This window comes from Bos indicus, chromosome 24, assembly GCF_029378745.1.
Source record: "Bos indicus isolate NIAB-ARS_2022 breed Sahiwal x Tharparkar chromosome 24, NIAB-ARS_B.indTharparkar_mat_pri_1.0, whole genome shotgun sequence".
Lineage (NCBI taxonomy): Eukaryota > Metazoa > Chordata > Mammalia > Artiodactyla > Bovidae > Bos > Bos indicus.
Genome location: NC_091783.1, coordinates 58,040,347 through 58,060,080, shown reverse-complemented (window position 1 = coordinate 58,060,080; position 19,734 = coordinate 58,040,347). Strand labels below are relative to the sequence as shown.

The window sequence follows — 19,734 nt, the reverse complement described above, 5'->3', positions numbered from 1 at the left end:
ACGCGCGTGTGTGTGTGTGTGCGTATACATATGTGTTGTATGTGTGTGTACATGCTCAGTTGTGTCCGACTCTTTGCAACCCCGTGGACTGTAGCCCGTCAGGCTCCTCTGTCCGTGGGGTTTTCCAGGCAAGAATACTGGGGTGGGCTGCCATGTCCTATTCCAGAGGATCTTTCCAGCCCCCGTGTCTCCTGTGCCTCCTGCATTGGCAGGTGGATTCTTTAGCACTGTGCCACCTGGGAAGCCCCGTCCCCTGCCTTCTTTGGGTCAAGTGCAGCAGAGAGCCAGTGGCCCTGGGAGAGGGGGAAATGCAGGTTCCAGGGGCCAGCTCTGTAATAGTGAGCACAAGAGGGGACAGGGGCAGACGATCCCTGGAGCAGCACAAACCAAAGCCCCCTTCATCTCTCCAGATGTCTGGTTCAGCACATCTGTTGGATAAGTAACTAGATAAATCGGTGCATGTCCAAGGAATCTCTTTATCAATTTTAAAATACATCTAGCTTCTTGCAGAAAATATTAAGAAATTCCATGTGTTTGTAGTGTTAGAATTCTTCCATCTCCGTAATGAACTTAGCTTTGGGGCATGGAAAGGAAACGCAAGCCTTACTTACTCCTTTAGTTATTCTGAGTAAGTCAGTTTATAAAATGGACAATAGCAGTTAGGCAAGTCATAAAATACAGACACTTAATGTCAAAAAATATTATGACCTTCACCCTGTGCTCTGACTGCGGGAAGGACAAGGATGTCATCATGTAAGTATGCACTGAGCCCAGCCTCCCCCCACTGTTGCACAGGCAGGCTCAGGGAGGGGCCGGGGAGACAGCTCGTTCCCAGATCTTGTTTTCTTCCACTGGAACATGGAATGAGTAATAGAATCATATCTGAAATTCAGAGAGGGTTCCAAATCTTACCTCTAGCCAACAGTTTCAGCTTCTTCTCCTACCAGCTCTGCCTTCAGGGCACCTGGCCACGTCTCACAGTTTGAGTTTCAGCATTTTTAATGATGGTGAGAGCATTTTGGGGGAGCGGGCAAATGACATCCAGGAGACAGAAGGAAAGGAGCAGCAACAGGAGCGGGCTCATCTGCTTCGCATTCCACACAGATGCAACTTATCTTATTTGTGCCACTGTGGTCATGAATAAGGGCTTCCCAGGTGGCTGAGTGGTGAAGAATCTGCCGGCAATGCAGGAGACCTAAGAGACCCGGGTTCGATCCCTGGGTGGGAGAGATTCCCTGGAGAGGAAAATGGCAATCCACTCCAGTATTCTTGCCTGGAAAATCCCATGGACAGAGGAGCCTGGTGGGTTACAATCCATGGGATCGCAAAAGAGTTGGGTATGACTTAGCGACTAAACAACAATAATAACAACAATCATGAAAAGATAAATGTATGAAATAATGCATTTGAAAGCACGACACCCTTCGGGGATGATGAGAATCATGGTGACAGAAGTGGAGGGATTTAAAAGTGCATCCGTTTGGATTGGTCTATTGCACCAATGGCTAAAGAAAAAAATGACTCCATGTCTTTTATTGGACTTGATACATTCTGTTCCCCAGCTCCTTGTCTTCATGGTCTTATTTTATAACATCACTAGTCCTGTGGATCCTTTTCCTGGGTTCTTAGTTCTTACTCACATTTATGACACTTGTTCACAGGACACAAAACCATCCCAAGGAACTTCTAGAATTAGCGCTACCCCCAGCCTCCTGCCCACCCCCCCACCCGCAGCGCCAGCATCAATGGTAACCAACCTCCTCCTTCCCAATCCAACATATCCGTTTGCCTATTGTTTGCCGTAGTTGTTATCCCCTGCTGCAGGCAGCCGTGATGTGAAACTATTGGCTCTGAAATTTTCGGACAAAAATGCTCTCAGGAAAAATATTGTTCATATTGACTGAGCTCTGTCACATAAAGACAGTCTTGTGGGTGAGGTCGTCCAGGTCAGCACCAGACGGGTCATAATACTGATTCCCTGGGAAGGGGGCTTCAGGAGCAGGGGCTTCCCACCCTGTTCTTTCTCCTTTAGTGGTTACTGGGCTGCAGATTTTCACTGATTGTGGGCTCTTGGTTCTTGAGACTACCATGCAACTGGGGATAGGGGAGAGGGCTAGGGTGAATTAAATTGCAAAAAACTCACTCTTCTTGCTGGGAGTCAGCCATTTTTCTTGAACAAATGCTACCTACTTTGCCCTTGACTGGTGTTGAGAGCTCTGAAAAAGTTGATTCAGACAAATGCTGCCTTCTCGTTGTAAAGGAGGAAACTTTTAGGGGTCCTTTATGTCACAGTTTTTGCTGATGCTTTTCATCTTCTACTTCATGCCGTTTAGCACAGAATTGACTCACATTGTTATAAGTGAATATTCATATTATTTCCTTAATTTAGAAGTTTGGAAAACTTGTATGTCTTTATAAGCTTGATAGTTTCCCAATACTTCAAGGCTGTTCTGACAAGGGTAAGAGTAATATTAATGAATGTAATTCTTAAAAATATTGTATATTGAACCATATTAACATTAGGAAGATCTCATGAACCAAGTTTTTCCAAATGACCAATATGTGATACAAAATCACACATGGGTTAAAGATCCATGTAAAATGCAGTGCAGACCAACAGATTCTGTGTCACATGTATGAAAAATTAATTGATCATGTTTTGGATTCCACATTGCAACTAATCTTTGTGTGGTATCAAAGAGGTTATCTGAAACCATATTAAAAAGACCATTAAAATACTGGTTCCTTTTCCAACAACGTATCTGTGTGAGGCCAGATTTTCTTCATATACTTCAACCCAAACACTGTAGTGCATCCCATTGAAAACAGAAGCAGATACAAAAAATCCAGCCGTCTTCTATTAAGCCACAAGCTACATGAAAAAAATGTAAAGCAATACCACTCTTCCAGTGTTCAAGAGCTGGACACGACTGAAGCAACTTAGCATGCACAATGTTACTTTGTTTTGCAAAAAAAAAAAAAATGTTTTTTTCCTCTCTGGTGCTGTCCTGGTATTTTTCATAAAAATATGTCATTTATGCAAACTTGTAATAAGGCAATTTTTGTTCTTTTTGAAGGAATAAACAAATGTTTTCAATTTTTCCATAACTTTAATATGGTCAACATTGGTGGATATTACCCCTATAAACAAACGTTTGTTGAATCCTCGATTATTTTTGAGCGTTTAAAGGGTCCTGCTGCCAAAATGTTTGAGAACCTTTGGTTTAAACCAAATAGTTCAAGCTCAGAAGAAGCCCCATTTACTTAAGGTCTCATGCATCCCTTTTTCTCTAATATGGAAGTGATTCATTTAGAAAGAACCTAAGAGTATTCAGGCAAGATTTTCACAGCAAGGTGGAGGAAGGCTGCTGTCTTCTTCAGCCGAAAGGAGAGGTATGCAGGTATGCAAGGAGAGCGCAATTAATTGTTCAGGGAATTTCTTCCCGAATGGTTTTGAATTCCTGTCAAATCACCGTGGGGCCCACAGGCAGGCCACTCTGCCAGCACTTCACCAAGATTCTAAACCCCAACCTTGTGTTCATGCCATTTCAACGGCTACCACCGAAGTCCCTGCTTTGAATTCCCTTTGCCCTTCTGGAATGCACCATGCAACTTGGCACAGAACTGACTGTAAGCGCCTCTGAGAAGCTTACAACACCTCTCCGGGAGATTTTTAGTCATTTCAGGGCTGGACATGATATCTCCCCCATCTCTTTTTTTTAATTTGGAAAATTTTATTTATTCATTTGGCCACACTGAGCAGCATGTGGGATCTTAATTCCCCAACCAGGGATTGAACCTGAGCCCCCTGCGTTGGAAGCTTGGAGTTTTAACCACTGGACCTACTGGGGAAGTCCCTCCTTGACTCCCCGTCAGCTCTTACCGTTATATTGGTTCACACTCTTGTCGTCAGTTTACCCATGAAGATGCAAACTCAGAAAAGAAACCCTTTACTTGCAGATGTGATCTTTCTCTGCACCCTGTCATTTCCCTCCTCTGTATGTGCACTTTCTAACAGGACACACAGAGCCAGGCATAAGAGTCAGAGACTCTGGTTTCCTCTCTAAGCTCCGCCACTTACCAACTTTGTCACTTTGGGGGAAATGACTCCTTTGAGCCTTAGTTTTGCGGACAGGGAGCAGCCAGCATACTGTTTAATAGAGGAGGCATTCAACAAGGCTGGGTTTCTTGCCGGATTTTCTCCACCTCCTCGTTAGGATGCTGAGAAATAATTATCTAGGACATGCCAACCGCAAACCATAACTCTCTCAAAGGCACTCATTAGACAGTGAGAAGTTAATTATACTTAATCCAGTTCCTCTTCCTCTTTAATGTACTCAGGATGACTTGTAAAATCTTATATCAGCTAAAACACATGTTCCATAAAATCTGACATTACTAAATCATAACATTCCCATATCTGTTAATTTCATCATTCAGAAATTAAATGCACAGAATCCATTGATTTTCGCCATATTTTTCTAACATTTGTTGTGTTTTCCCTTCTTGAGTTTTGTGAATCGCCTCTGTTCTCTCCTTTATTCCTTTCTTACCTGTCCTTTGTGCCTCTCAGGCTCATTTTTTCCTCTTCCTTTCTCTTCTTCCTACGTGAATCATAGTACCTTCAGGGTAGCTGGTTCGTTCAGCAGATGGATCATGGCCTGGATAGAAGAGGAAATCAGAATTACTTGGGATTTTCCAGAAGCCCCTGGGGGCTGTTTTATACTCTGTTTAAGCTCTCTTGTGTGCATGCTCAGTAGCTTCAATCCTGACTCTTTTCGGCCTTATGGACTGAGGCCCGCCAGGCTCCTCTCCGTGGGATTCTCCAGGCAAGAATACCTAGAGTGGGTTGCCATGCCCTCCTCCAGGGGATCTTCCCGACTCAGGGATTGAACCTGAGTCTCTTGGATCTCCTGCATTGCAGGTAGATTCTTTACCACTGAACCACTGGGGAAGCCCCATTTAAGCTCTCAACTGAGGCCAAATCTCCAAGAACGCATCAGAAAGATGCATGAAGGGAATGACGTGGGCCATGTGAAATGCTCCTCTCAGCTTCAATTGAAGAGACCTTAGCCTAACTAATAATGAGGATGAGGATGTCTTTGAGGGTAGGCCAAGGACAATTCGTAGCAGAATATGTTTGGGAACTTGAAAAGTAAATTCTTAGGCCCTCTACCCACAGATTCTTCTTTTTCAATATTTGTTTATTTATTTACTGTGCTGGGCTTCCACTGTGGTGTGCAGGAGCTTTACTTGGCATGTGGAAGCTAGTTCCCCAGGAAGGGATCAAACCCTCACCCCCTGCATGGGGGAGTGTACAGTTTTAGCCGTTGTTCCCCAGGGAAGTCCCTAGCCACAGATTCTGATTCAAGAATTTGAATCTGATGTAAGGTTTTACAAGTCATCCTGATAGTTTCTGCAGACTTCTTAAGAACCAGAGAAAACCTGGTCTTAGTGCTGCCCCATCCTTTTTTTAAAAAAGTTATTTATTTGTGCCAGATCTTAGTTGCAGCACGTGGAATCTTTGATCTTTGTTGCAGTGTATGACCCTGACCAGGGATTGAACCCAGGCCCCCTATATTGAGACCACAAAGTCTTAGCCACTTGACCACCAGGGAAGTCTCCCCTCCCCTTTTTAAATGGAGTTCTATTTGACACTGAACACCATGTAAGTTGAAGGTGTACAATGTATTGCTCTGACACCTTTATATTATAATATGACTGCCATAGCAATGTCAGCTAACACTCTTATCACATCATGTAATTATCATTTTATCACTTTCGCTTTCTTATAGAGTACATATGGCATAAAGTTTCTGCTTCACAAAGTCCTTTCACCCTGATTTTGTGATTTGAACCTCAGAATAATCTTGTGAAATAGACAGGAGCAGCTACTGATTCCCCCAGAAAGTTGCCCTAAATCTCATTCTCCCCGTGCTACTGGCCATGACAAATCCAGAGATTGGCTATGGGTCAGGCCTGGCCAACCTCGGGCACCTCGAGTGTCTTCTACTTGAGAATCAAGTTGCCAAAAAAACAAAGCATTAATGCAGTTGAAATTAGTTTGTGCTTTCTGAAGATGAGGCCTTTGTGAGTGGGTACCCAACAGTTGAAGGCTTATGAGCACATGTGAGGTCAGGAGACAAAGAGGGCCCTCCAGTAAGGAAGAGAGAGGATAAGGAAGACTGTGTCCCATGGCTGTAAACATCTAACACTGACCCTCCTGGGGGAGACATTTGTGCATCTCTTACACGTGTGAGTCACTAACAATCTGACCATCACCTCTGAGCCTGAGCTAGACCCTCAGCTCCTGCTTTCTGAAGATGGATAGTACATAAAACACCAGCAGTGTTACGATGAGGTCAAATGAGATAAATAAAAGTGCAAATTCAAAAGCAGAAATAGGGACGTCCCTGGTGTTCCAGTGGCTAAGACTCGGTGCTCCCAGTGCAGGGGCCCAGGTTCGATCCCCGGTGGGGAAACTAGATCCCATGTGTGCACGCGTGCAGGTGTGAGTGCCGAGTCACTTAGTCGTGTCCGACTCTCTGCGACCCTATGGACTGCAGCCCGCCATCCCACATGCTGCAAGTAAAGATCCCTCATGTTGCAGCAAAGATCAAAGATCCTATGTGCCTTATCTAAGACCTGGCACTGCTAAGTATTAACAAACAAATAAAACTTAATATTAAAAAAGTGGAGCAGGTACAACACGTGTTTATCGAGACTGCAGAGCCTGGAGAAGTGTTCTAAGGGGAAAGGTCAGCAAAGCAAGTCAGGCTCCAGGCGCCATGTGGCTCCAGTCAAGAAAGGGAGGGGCCCCCAGCACCATCCTTTCTGGAGCAGGGAGAGCAGGCTTGGCGTGATCCAGGATTCGGTTTCTTCCCTGCTGAGCCAGAGCCAAACACTGGGCGGGTACTGGTCAGGATGGCATGTGGACATTGGTTTTCAGCCAGAGGGGTTCGTGGCTGTGGTTTAGACTTCATAGTCATGTTAAATTAAAGAGGAAAGGGCACTGCTCTTCATGCACATAGTTCTAGTATGGTGTTAGCTTTACAGCCTCCTGGCAAGAACCATGTTTTCTTAGCACAGTCTTTTTTTTTTTTTTTTTTTTTAAATTTTATTTTATTTTTAAACTTTACATAATTGTATTAGTTTTGACAAATATCAAAATGAATCCACCACAGGTATACATGTGTTCCCCATCCTGAACCCTCCTCCCTCCTCCCTCCCCATACCATCCCTCTGGGTCGTCCCAGTGCACCAGCCCCAAGCATCCAGTATCGTTAGCACAGTCTTTAAAAGAATTACTGCTTACAGTAGCCCACTATAAGATTCAGAGTGCTTTAGTTTTTTGTGTACTATGCATTCCTTCAGAAAGTAATGCTGCTTCAAGTTTCTATACCATAACATGACTTAAAATAAAAGAGAGAAGAAGAAACTAGAAACTGTTTCCCCATTCATCTGAGTTATTCTCAGCATTTTCGATTTGGGGTAAGACTGTGAAAGTCTTAAGGGAAAATGCTGAGCATCTCAGCCCATTGCCTCTGACCACAAACCCCTTCCCAGGGGGACCCCAGATCTTGAGTGTGCAGGAAAACCACGGTCATTGTGTGTGTGTGCCAGGATGCAAGGCATGTCGGCATGCAAACTTACGTGTCTCCTCTCTTCATCCTAGCTGTACCCAAAATGACACTGCTGTTTATCAAGTCTCTGCTCGGAACTGTTTTGGGATGATCTGCTGCTCTGCTTCCATTGAAGTGCAGTGCCCGACAGAGGACCAACCACTCTCTCCCAACCCAAAAGATGACGGGCACACAGGTTGGAAACACGACACGGAGACATATGAGCAGGAGAGCCCAAGCCACACTGATGAGAAAGAGCATCCTTATAAGGAAGGAGAAGGTATCGCCTCGGGGCCTCCTACATCAGCTGACGCCCCCTCCTCCAAATCCAGCGGTGCTCATTCACTCCAGGTATCGGCCAACCGTGACCCTGGCGCGTCTGGCTCTGACAACCCCTTGGCGGTTAAAGACACGAGGCAAACGGAAGAGGCTGGTGGTGCTGCTAACACAGAGGGCGTTGCAGACGGGTTGCGTTTTCCTAGTTCAAGTGATGCTCCTGATAAACAAGATGTGTGTGGCCACAGGGCCGTGCATTCCGAAGTACCAAGGTTAACAGATGGTGCCTTAGACCCTGAGGGCCCTAACGAGGAAGCCTTGAACTCTAGTCACCAAAATGCCAGAGTCCAGAAGTACATCAGCTTCGGCCTGGCCCTGACACGGGCAGACTCGTCCGCTCCTCCAGGTACCAGGCCCGTCAGCCCCCCGGCTTCCAGCACAGACTCTGACAGTGACTATGAACTTTGCCCAGAGATAACCCTAACCTGCGCCGAGGAGTTTTCAGATGATGACCTGGAGTATCTGGAATGTTCCGACGTTATGACAGATTACTCTAATGCGATCTGGCAAAGGAACCTGCAGGGGATGGAGCGTGTTTTTTTATTAGAAAGCGATGACGAAGAGATGGAATTCAGTGAGTGTAGCCTGGGTGGGTGTGCGCGTTTCTTCAGTGAATTGGGTTGCAGGCCCCCGGTGTCGGATGACACGGGCCCCATGGATGCCACCGCTGGCCTCTGTGGTCATCACTCACCACCCCAAGAAGTGGGGGGAAGGAGCAGCCGGGCCTCCACGCACAGAGCCTCATCCTTGCAAGAGGGGATACCCCTGCCCCTGGGACTTCAGCAGGATGGACCGGCTTCGGTGACAGACCCGGGCAGGTATAAACCACCCGCTGCCTTGGAGGCTGCTGAAGACGGTTATCCAGGAATTCAAGGAGAAACCAGAGACAGCCACCAGGCCGGAAAGGAATTCTCTGGTGACAAGCTGCTAAACATGGATAAAGCGGTGGCAGGGACAGAGGGGAAGCACTTGTCTGGTGAGTCAGGACAGCCAGGGATGAGCCGGTGTCTGGAGACCAGGGCCGAGAGAATAGTAGGGGGAAAAGACGGATGGAGCCAGCGGGGCTCTGAGAAACCTGCCAGGACGTGGCGACCGGGAATTAAGGGAAAAGCCAAGAGGCTGAATTCCAGCCTGGAAGAAAGGACGGTGGAAGCCTCCCTGGATCGCCTCTGTCCCAAGGGACCTGTTAAGCACCCACTAACCCCGAGTGACAAAAGAGTCAGCTCCCATGCCAGAGCAGAGGGGACTGATCTGAAGCCCCAGTTGCCTGCAGGAGGCCCTGAGGTTCCAACCCAAGCAGAGCCAGAAGCGAAAACCCTGCAGGCTCCACCCGGCTTGCTCTCTAAGGAGGAGACCTTGCACTTCCAGAGAGAAGGGGTACGGGTTACCGACGTATTTGAAACGTGCAAGGTTTCAGGCTGGAGTGATCATCCTCAGGTAGGACTCCTCTTTCACAGTTTATCAGCTCAGATGTATTTGTGTGTGTGTGCGTGTGTGTATTTCCTTTCCCTCCACATTCACAATTGCTGTGCCACAGTGTACATCAAAATAATTCTCCCGGTACCACCAGGGGACTTGTGAATGACAGGGGCTGCTGCTGGGAAGGAAATCTGGTTTTGAAAAAAGGCCCAGATAAACCCTAAGCCATCCTAATTATAGCAAAAGACAGATAGAAGTGAGAGGCACTAATGGGATTCTGGACAGCTGGAAAAAGAAATCTGATATTTTGTCTACTGCATGGGTTTTATCAGGCAATGTCATTATTCAGAAAGTTTTCAAGCAAATGTTTTGGGTGTAGTCTTTAAAAGAAACCAAAACATTCTTTTTGGTGATTTTCCAGGACACTTTTGAAACTTGGTAAGTGCTGGCTTTTATCAGAATTCATAGAATGAATGAGAGATTTTGGTGTGTCTAAAAGATTTGCAGAATTTGCTTAATGATGCTGGAGAAAGCAGAGAAAGTAGACTTTGCTGTGCTCAAAAATCTAAGTAGATTTTTGAATGAATCTCTGTTTTATTTTTCTTAGACCACATAGTGTAAAAGAGGCAAAGAAAACATTGCAGGAATTAAAAAAAAAAAGTTTTACCCTGTTACTGATTTGGGGGTATATTTGAAAGAGATGGAAAAATTAATATACTAAGGATGTTATGTGATATATGAATTTATTATATTTTTAAGTGTACAGGGTTTTAAGTGGGCTTTGAACTGATGCTGTATTATGGCCAAGATTTGATTTCTGTAAATACCCACGAAAAGTTATTTATCATTATTTTTACTCGGCCTCTGCTTTCCCTTCTCCCAACTCTGTAGTAGGAACCTAGTATTGTTTTTATAGAAGACTAGATAATACTCCAAAGAAAACTAAATATTCCCAACTGCATTCAGTTATTGAGTTCACTTTGGGAAAAAGTAAAAATTTAATGCACTGATGATTTCTAAAGGCCCACTCATAAAATAGCCAATCTGAAAAAATCTCCATATGTAAGGTAGTTTTTCTTCCCTGAGCAGATTCTTCTGTTCCACTGGCCAAATTAGCCATGTGAGGGCCACATTTACTCCACTCTTTTGCAGGAGTGCCAGCTTTACCCTATGTGGTTGTTTAACACAGCAGTGACCACAGACTCAGGCCCGAGATACATTTAAGGAGGGGTTTTGGCCAAAGAGTAATACAAAATTAAGCTGCAGCGTTCATTTCTCCATGTCAGTAGACACAGCATGTCCTTTTCTGCTCATAAACTACTCTGCCTTGCTCAGCTGGGTGCCTTTTCACAGCTGTTTGGCATCCACACCGAGCATTTCACTGGGCAAATTATTTCAGTTATTAAGCGCTGTGTGAAGGGGGAGGTGTTGCCCAGTGGCCTCCCAGAAGTCAGAGGAGGGGAAGGGGCTATTGACAAGGCTAGTTTCAGACCCACTGCTGTGCAAGGCAATTCCTAGCTCCCTCAGCTGCCCAGAGCTGAGAGGCATCGAAGGAGGGAGCCCCCTCTCTCATCCTCAGCCTGTGCTCTAAGCTCGATTCTGAGATGGAGAACTCTGGGGACCAGCAAGCTCTCTTGTTTCCTGGCAATGCAGCGAAATAAAACAGGCCGTCTCTGGGACCCTGTTGTCTCTATTGAACTTCTTAGGGCACTCTTACTTACACACTCACACATTCATGAGTGCACACCCACCTTGCACGCTCTCAACTCAAGGTCCCATCTGTGTTTTCAGGCATGACCAAGGCAATTATCTCAGAACGATGAATATGACTTTTTAGATAGCTTGCACTCTGCAGGTGGAGGGACCATTTCTCACTTTGCTGTTCTCTGTAGCAGAGCCAGTCTCTCACTCAAGTGTCAACATGAGTAGAAGCTGTATATTCAAAAACAGTTTTGTGCTGTAGAAAAATTTTGACTAAAGCAGGAAAATTATGCCACAGGGATAGTGGTATAGTGAGCACAGATTTCTTTTACCCATGCAAAAAGTTACTCCCTAATTGTGGATGTCTGTGCTTCTTACATATGTGCACAACATAGCCAGATGTATATCAAATGGCTAAATATTGCAAACGTGATACAAAAGCATTAGAGGGTCATTGAAAACCAAATCAAACTTTTTATAATGTTGCTTAAAAAAAAAGCCCAAGTTATGGGTGTGAATCCTCCCATAACTAAGTCAAAAGACATTTAGAATATTTATTCTCAGACATCTGAGGCTCATGAGAACTTAAAATTTGAAATGGCTAAAAATTCTTGGTTGGGGGTAATATTAGCAAATTTGCCCATTCTTGACTCTTGCCTGATTCACTTACCTTTAAGGTGCCCAGCAGTAGAAACAGTAACCAGCATCTTATCTTTTAGGATGTTCTCTTCATCTGTGTGTTGCTTTTAGCTTCTGAGAAAAATTCCATGTCTCTAATTCTGTGTTACAGCACAAGGCTGACGTGTAAACTAAACCATGTCCAGGGGTCCTTATTTCCTGTCTTCCTTTCCCACTCTTGCAAAGCAAGGCCATCTTGTTCTGATCTGTCTTGGAGTAGTACTTGCCCAGGCTAAGATTGGAAAGCCCCCAGTGTCTACATTTATGGAAGATTCCTAAATTAATCCCAGTTTGGGAGTGGAAAACGGAGAGGGTACCCCAGGCTAACTTGAATCGTCTTCAAGGATCGCACTGCCAATCCTTCACCTTGGTTCTGATCTTGCTTTCTTGATCCAACTCAGAGGCGAGGCCTGCCAGTCTGCCCATCTTAAGTTTCCCTGTAGCCATACTGGGGTAAGATCATCCTTGCTTTTAAATCAGAAGTGCTGTGTCTGTTCTTCTGCAGAGTTGCCCAGCCTCACCCCAGAGAGATTTGCATTTCTTTAAAGAGATGGGATCTCAAGTACACAGTATGGAAATGCATTCTTAGGTTCTGATAATTAAGAATCTTCCTGACCAGGATATAGCACTAAGCTTAGAAGGTGAGCTCCATGATGGTAGGCAGGCTGGTCACCGTTTTGTTCAGTAATATGTCCCAAGTCCTTGGGATCATACTAGTCATATAATATGCGCTCAATAACTGAATGAGTAAGTAGCCACATGGTACTAGGTTGCTAGATTGAGTCCTCTATCTTTTTTTATTAATGAGTCTGGTTAGAGGCTTATCACTTTTGTTTATTCTTCTCAAAGAACCAGCTTTTAATTTCTGATCTTTGCTATTGCTGTCTTCGCCTCTGTTTCATGTATCTTTATGATACATGCTCTGATACATGATACGGCTCTGATCTTTATGATTTCTTTCCTTCTATTAACTTTAGGGCTTTTTTGGTCTTCTTCCTCTAGTGGCTTTAGGTTTAAGTTTAGGTTGTTTATTTGAGACTTTTGTTTCCTGAGGTATTGCTGTAAACTTTCTTTTTAGAATTGCTTTTGCCGTGAATTCCAGGTATTGTCAAGTATGATTCTAATAATCACTGATCTCAACAATTTGTGGTCTTCATCTTCCTAAGTACATTCCTTGATTCCCTTCACATACCAACCTGCCACTAGGAAATTGCTGTCTGCTGCTCTTCTGGCCCTGGGGTAGATTCATGCTGTGCGTAGTCGTTCAGTTGTGTCCAACTCTGTGACCTTTTGTGTTGTAGCCCGCCAGCCTCCTTATCCATGGGATTTTTCAGGCAAGGATACTGGAGTGGGCTGCCATTTTCCTACTCCAGGGGATCTTCCCGACCCAGGGATCAAATCCACATCTCCTGTGTCTCCTGCATTGCAGGATTCTTTACCCGCTGAGCCATCGGGAAGCCCCATCATTGGGAATTGATTGGTTTATGCCAAGCTGGCCACACCTTGCACTTGGCTTGGCTTGCGAATGCCAGTGATTCAGATACAGCCTTGGCCTTAGTGGTGTCTTATCAGCTCTCACTCCCTGCTAACTGGATCCGGGAAGACCTCACCATATCCCCAAGCATTCGGGGCCTTCCACGATTATGCCTCTGTCTACCTGAGAGGCGAAGCAGACGCGCACACTGGTTTCCTCATCTGGAAGAGGAGGCAGTTTCTCATACAGGCAGTGCTTTCTTCCACCTTCAGGTCTGGAGTGCCCTCGATTGGCTTGTTGCCAGCTCAGTTCACCTGGTCCTTCAAGGCCAAGGTGCAGGCTCCTTCAAACTGCACTTCCCTGAAGCACATTCCTCATCTTTAACTGTGATTTCTTCTTCCAGAGAAACAACATTCTTGTCTGCATTCTTCGTATAATGTCGTGGGCTCTGGAGCCATGTTTGGTTCCTGACTGTGTGACCTGGGAAAAACTAGTTAAGCTCTCCCAGCCCAAGTTTCCTCATTTGAAACGAAATGATAGCAATAGTAACAACAGTAATAATAACAACCACCACCTCACAGAGTGCTGTGCAAATTAAAACTTTCATATAGGGACTTCCCTGGTGGCTCAGATGGTAAAGTGTCTGTCTACAATGCGGGAGACCCAGGTTCAATCCCTGGATCGGGAAGATCTCCTGGAGAAGGAAATGGCAACCCAGTCCAGTATTCTTGCCTGGAAAATCCCATGGATGGAAGAGCCTGATAGGCTACAGTCCATGGGGTCGCAAAGAGTCGGACACCACTGAGCGACTTTACCTTCACCTGGGGGTCTAGTGGCCTGGATGCCATGCTCACAGTGCAGGAGATTGGTTCTATCCCTCGTTGGGGAACGAGATCCCACATGCTGCAACTAAGACCTGGCACAGCCAAATAAATAAGTAAGTAAATATTAAGAAGAAAAGATAGAGCCATGCATGTAGAATGCTCAGCACAGTACCTGTTATGCAGTTAACATTTAATAAGTATTATCATTTTTTTGTTTTGTTACTTATCTCCCCATATTAAAAACGTTAAGGGCTGGCTACAAGATGTTTTTTGCTTTTTCTTAATTGAAATTTTTAATAATTGTCCATGCATAGATGTAAGAAATAAGACAGAGAGGCCACTATACACTGTGGCCAGCTTCCCCTGAGGCTAACATTTGGCAAAACTCTGGTATAATTTTCACAACCGTGATGCATTGATACCATCTGCTGATCTTGTTCAGATTTTCCCTTTTTACTTATACTTGTGTGTGTGTGTGAGTGTGTATGTGTATTAGGATCTACAGAAATGCGTCACTTGTGTGCATGCACGCTAAGTCACTTAAGTCGTGTCCAACTCTTTTGCAACCCTATGGATTTTAGCTCGCCAGGCTCCTCTGTCCATGGGATTCCCCAGGCAAGAATACTGGAGTGGGTTGCCATGCCCTCCTCCAGGGGATCTTCCCGACCCAGGGATTGAACCCTAGCCTCTTACATCTCCTGCATCCACAGGCAGGTTCTTTACCACTAGCGCCACCTGGGAATCACTTGTGTGGGCTCATGTAATAAATGTGATAAGAAACCTCACCTTCATCTAAGTTCAGTCCAGTAGTTAGGCAGGCTGTGTAATTTACACACCAACTATATGGCAGCTTGCCACGTGCATGGCCACCCAGTGACAGGGCAGGTAGTAGGTCTCCAGTGAGTTTTTTTAAAGCATAGAGAAAATATAAGTGGATCATCTAAACTTGCCTGCCATGTAGTTTTCATATCTGGGACAGAACAATCTGAGATTTGCATTTAGTTACATAATAAAATATGTGCCCACCCCCACCAACGCCCCCGCCCCCGCCAAACAACAACTGCTCACTCTGACTCAGGGAGGTGGATAAGCCAGCCCTCTGCTGATGATGGGAAGGACAGAAGCTTATAATCACTCATCTCTCAGCACATGGCTGCCACGCCTCTTGTCAGCACCACGCCATGGTTGACTCAGGGAGTCACACAAACGTTTGTTTCGTTTTTGATCACAAAGCCCACTCTGCCACTTCTGCCAAAAACCATTACCATCCCAGGCCTACAAGATCATCCTCACTGCAGGTCTTGGACTCAAGTCTTTGTTAAGTAATCCACGGACGCGCCTAAGTACCTACAGCCTTGCTACTCACGGTGTGGTCTGCAGACCTGTTTGTCAGAATATAGAATCTCAAGCCCTGCCCCAGTCTTGCTGAATCAGAATCTGCAATTTTAACCCAATTCTTGGGAATTCGTAAGCACACTAAAGATCCAAAAGTCTTGGTCTGCAAGGAGAGATCTTTCCCAGGTTAGAAAAGACCCTAAGGCAATGCGTCTCAAGCCTGTGGACCTTAAACCATCTGATGCCTGAGTACCATCCCCGGCTCCCCACCACCCCAAGATTCCGATGTGATTTGTCTGCAGTGTGGCTTGGGCACTGAGGGTTTTGAAAGCTCCCAAGTGATTCTCTATACCTCTGAGGTCGGGAATCTTAGCTGTAAATATCAGGTGCCTAAGTCCCACCCTCAGAGATCCCAATTTTGGTGGTTGAAGGCCCTTGGGGAGTGGAATGCCAGTGTCATGCGGGTGGGCTCCAGGCCCCAGACTGGCAGAATGGGGCTACCTTTCATGAGAGTTTGCACCCCTCATGAAGGCATGCCCCCCCACCCCCCCATCCCCCCCAGGGATTCTGGAGCCCCTTGCCCTGATTTCCCTCCATCTTAGCCAAGGAACAAAGCCCCAGGTCAGTCAGTACTACTTTTCAAATTGGGGCAGTGGGTGTTCTCTGGTGTATTACGTTGGACAAAAGTAAGTGTAATTTCAGACCATGAATTTTAAATCATTATAGCTAGGTTCAAACACATCTTTATTAATCAAAATAGGAACCATTACAATCAACACACTTTTGCCAACGAGAAATAAGTTTGTTTTTCCAGTAGTGTAAAAATCCATGCTTCGGGATTCGACAAACGTCGGAAAGCGTTTTCTGCCTCCTGCTGGTTGTAGACGCATTTTGCCTGCAAAGGGTTGTCAGCATGGTGGAAGAAGTGGCGGTTGGTGACAGGTCAGGGGAATGTGGTGGATGAGACAAAACTTCATAGCCCGATTTGTTCAACTTTTGGAGCGTTAGTTGTGTGACGTGCAGTTGGGCATTGTTGTGAAGAACTGGGCCCTTTCTGTCGATCATGCCGGCTGCAGGCATTGCTGTTTTCAATGCATCTCATTGATTTGCTGAGCATACTTCTCAGATGTAAGGGTTTAGCCAGGACTCAGAAAGCTCTAGGGGATCAGATGGGCAGCAGACCACCAAACAGTGACCGTGACCTTTTTGGGAGGTTTTGCACGTTTGGCTTTGAGATGTGCTTTGGGCTTCCCTGGTGACTCAGATGGTAAAGGATCCGCCTGCAGTGCAGGAGACCTGCGTTCAATCCCTGGGTTGGGAAGATCCCATGGAGAAGGGAAAGGCTACCCACTCCAGTATTCTGGCCTGGAGAATTCCACGGACTGTATAATATACAGCATAAAAGTTAAAAAAAAAAAAAGGTCCTATATACTATAAAAAAAAAAAAAAGTCCCTAAGTGGGCCTTAGGAAGCATTACTATGAACAAAGCTAGTGGAGGTGATGAAATTCCAGTTGAGCTATTTCAAATTGATGCTGTGAAAGTGCTGCGCTCAATATGCCAGCAAATTTGGAAAACTCAGCAGGGGCCACAGGACTGGAAAAGGTCAGTTTTCATTCCAATCCCAAAGAAAGGCAATGCCAAAGAATGCTCAAACTACCGCACAATTGCACTCATCTCACACGCTAGTAAAGTAATGCTCAAAATTCTCCAAGTCAGGCTTCAACAGTATGCGAACTGTGAATTTCCAGATGTTCATGCTGGATTTAGAAAAGGCAGAGGAACCAGAGATCAAATTGCCAACATCTGTTGGATCATCAAAAAAGCAAGTCCAAAAAAACATCTACTTCAGCTTTATTGACTATGCCAAAACCTCTGACTGCGTGGATCACAACAAATTGTGGAAAATTCTGAAAGAGATGGGAATACCAGACCACCTGACCTGCCTCCTGAGAAATCTGTATGCAGATCAAGAAATGATAGTTGGAACTGGACATGGAACAGCAGACTGGTTTCAAATAGGGAAAGGAGTACGTCAAGGCTGTATATTGTCACTCTGCTTATTTAACTTATATGCAGAGTACATCATGCAAAATGCTGGGCTGAATGAAGCACAAGCTGGAATCAAGATTGCTGGGAGAAATATCAGTAACCTCAGATATGCAGATGGCACCACACTTACGGCAGAAAGTAAAGAAGAAATAAAGAGTCTCTTGATGAAAGTGAAAGAGGAGAGTGAAAAAGTTGGCTTAACGCTCAACATTCAGGAAACAAAGATCACAGCATCCAGTCCCATCACTTCATGGCAAATAGATGGGGAAACAATGGAAACAGTGAAAGATTTTATTTTCTTGGACTCCAAAATCACTGCAGATGATGACTTCAGTCATGAAATTAGAAGACGCTTGCTGCTTGGGAGAAAAGTTATGACCAACCTAGACAGCATATTAAAAAGCAGAGACATTACTTTGCCAACTGAGGTCCATCTACTCAAGGCTATGGTTTTTCCAGTGGTCATGTATGGATGTGAGAGTTGGACTATAAAGAAAGCTGAGCGCCAAAGAATTGATGCTTTTGAACTATGGTGTTGAAGAAGACTCTTGAGAGTCCCTTGGACTGCAAGGAGATCCAACCAGTCCATTCTGAAGGAGATCAGTCCTGGGTGTTCATTGGAAGGACTGATGTTGAAGCTGAAACTCCAATACTTTGGCTACTTGATGTGAAGAACTGACTCATTGGGAAAGACCCTGATGCTGGGAAAGATTGAAGGCAGGAGGAGAAGAGGGTGACAGAGGATGAGATGGTTGGATGGGATCACTGACTCAATGGACATGAGTTTGAGCAAGCTCCAGGAGTTGGTAGACAGGAAAGCCTCGCGTGCTACAGTCCATGGGGTTGCAAAGAGTCGGACACGACCGAGGACTAAACTGAACCAAACTAAATAGTAAATGCATTCCTGCAACACTCCACATTCTAGAAAATCACATGAAATATCAGGCCTTCTGGGGAAAATAGTACTCCCTGCATTTTACTTCAGAAATAGGCCGTTTGAAAACTAGAGACAAAAGCAAAAAGCGGACCCAAGAAGTTCATGTGGACTATCCAGGGAGGCGGCCCCGGTTGGCCAATGGCAGCCACGGCAGAGATTACATGTTTATGAGGTCACTGGGTGGACGTGCTGGCAGCCCTTAATGTGAGCAGATGGAGGCTGAGACGGGAAGCCAGCAGTGGGTCTCTGTGGGGCTGTCTGTGAGGTTGGGCCTGGGAAGTGCCACCTGCCTCCAGATGTCCAGGCCTGGAGCGCGCCTCTTAGGAGGCAGGAACGCTGGGCAGATTTCTTTTTTTTTTTTTCAAATTTTATTTATTTTTTAAATTAGAGTATAAGGTGGTGTTAGTGGTAAAGAACCCGCCTCTCAATACAGGAGACATAAAAGTTGCAAGTTCGACCTCCTAGGTCAGCAAGATCCCCTGGAGGAGGGCATGGCAACCCACTCCAGTACTCTTGCCTGGAGAATCCCATGGACAGAGGGGCCTGGTGGGCTACAGTCCATGGGGTCACGTAGAGTTGGACGTGACTGAGGCAACTTAGCACGCACGCAGAGTTGATTTGCAATGTTGTGTTAATTTCTGCTCTACAGCAAAATGATTCAGTTATATATATAGATAAATAGATAGATTCTTTATTATATTCTTTTCCATTATGGTTTATCTCAAGATACTGAATATAGTTCCCTGTGCTATACAGTATGACCTTGTTTATCCATTCTGTATGAAGCAGTTTGCAGCTCCCAACCCCAACTTCTCCATCCCCTCTTCTGTTCCCCTAGGCCACACTTTTAATTTTATTAAAATACAACCAGAAAGGGTGCCTGCTGCCAAGGCAAAAGCTGAGTTATAGGCTATTCCCTTTCCCGCTCATGTTGGCTGTGATTTACTTCAGCTATTCTGGGGTTCTTGCTGGGCCTGCTAAGTCATTTCAGTCATGTCTGACTCTTTTTAAGTAGCCCGCCAGGCTCCTCTGTTCATGGGATCCTCTAGGCAAAAAGACTGGAGTGGGTTGCTGTGCCCTTAGCCTAGGCAAAATTTCCCAAGAACCAATGCACACCCATGAATGCATCAGGCTACCTCATTACAGAACATGTGTTGTAACACAGAGACACCTCCTGCACCCCACAGTGGGGGCTCTGAGTCCTCAGGGCACTGCATCCGTGTGAGGGCCTAGGTGATCTGTGCTGCTAAGGTGAATTTTTTTTTTAAGATTTTTTTTGATGTTGACCATTTTTAGAGTCTTTATTGAATTTGTTATAATATTGCTTGTGTTTTATGTTTTGGAGTTTTGGCTATGA

The 19,734-nt window shown here is 45.2% G+C and overlaps 1 protein-coding gene and 1 long non-coding RNA gene across 8 annotated transcripts in view; one reads left to right on the top strand and one right to left on the bottom strand.

Moving 5' to 3' along the window:
• The window catches only part of LOC109577737 (uncharacterized), a 51,947-nt gene extending 44,156 nt beyond the window's left edge, over positions 1-7,791 (bottom strand). The window contains exons 1-2 of the long non-coding RNA XR_002183569.2: positions 7,654-7,791; positions 4,554-4,661 (exon numbers count right to left, since the gene is read on the bottom strand). This is a non-coding gene — a long non-coding RNA (uncharacterized lncRNA). The remainder of the gene's footprint in view (positions 1-4,553; positions 4,662-7,653) is intronic.
• ALPK2 (alpha kinase 2) overlaps positions 1-19,734 on the top strand; it is a 143,142-nt gene that overhangs the window by 39,386 nt on the left and 84,022 nt on the right. For all 7 annotated transcript variants that reach the window (XR_011563863.1, XR_011563865.1, XR_011563864.1 and 4 more), the window contains exon 4: positions 7,676-9,395. Coding sequence is in view for 4 of the 7 variants with exons in the window: in XM_070779115.1 (XP_070635216.1) it covers positions 7,676-9,395 (1,720 nt within the window). In the remaining 3 variants the exon portion in view is untranslated. The remainder of the gene's footprint in view (positions 1-7,675; positions 9,396-19,734) is intronic.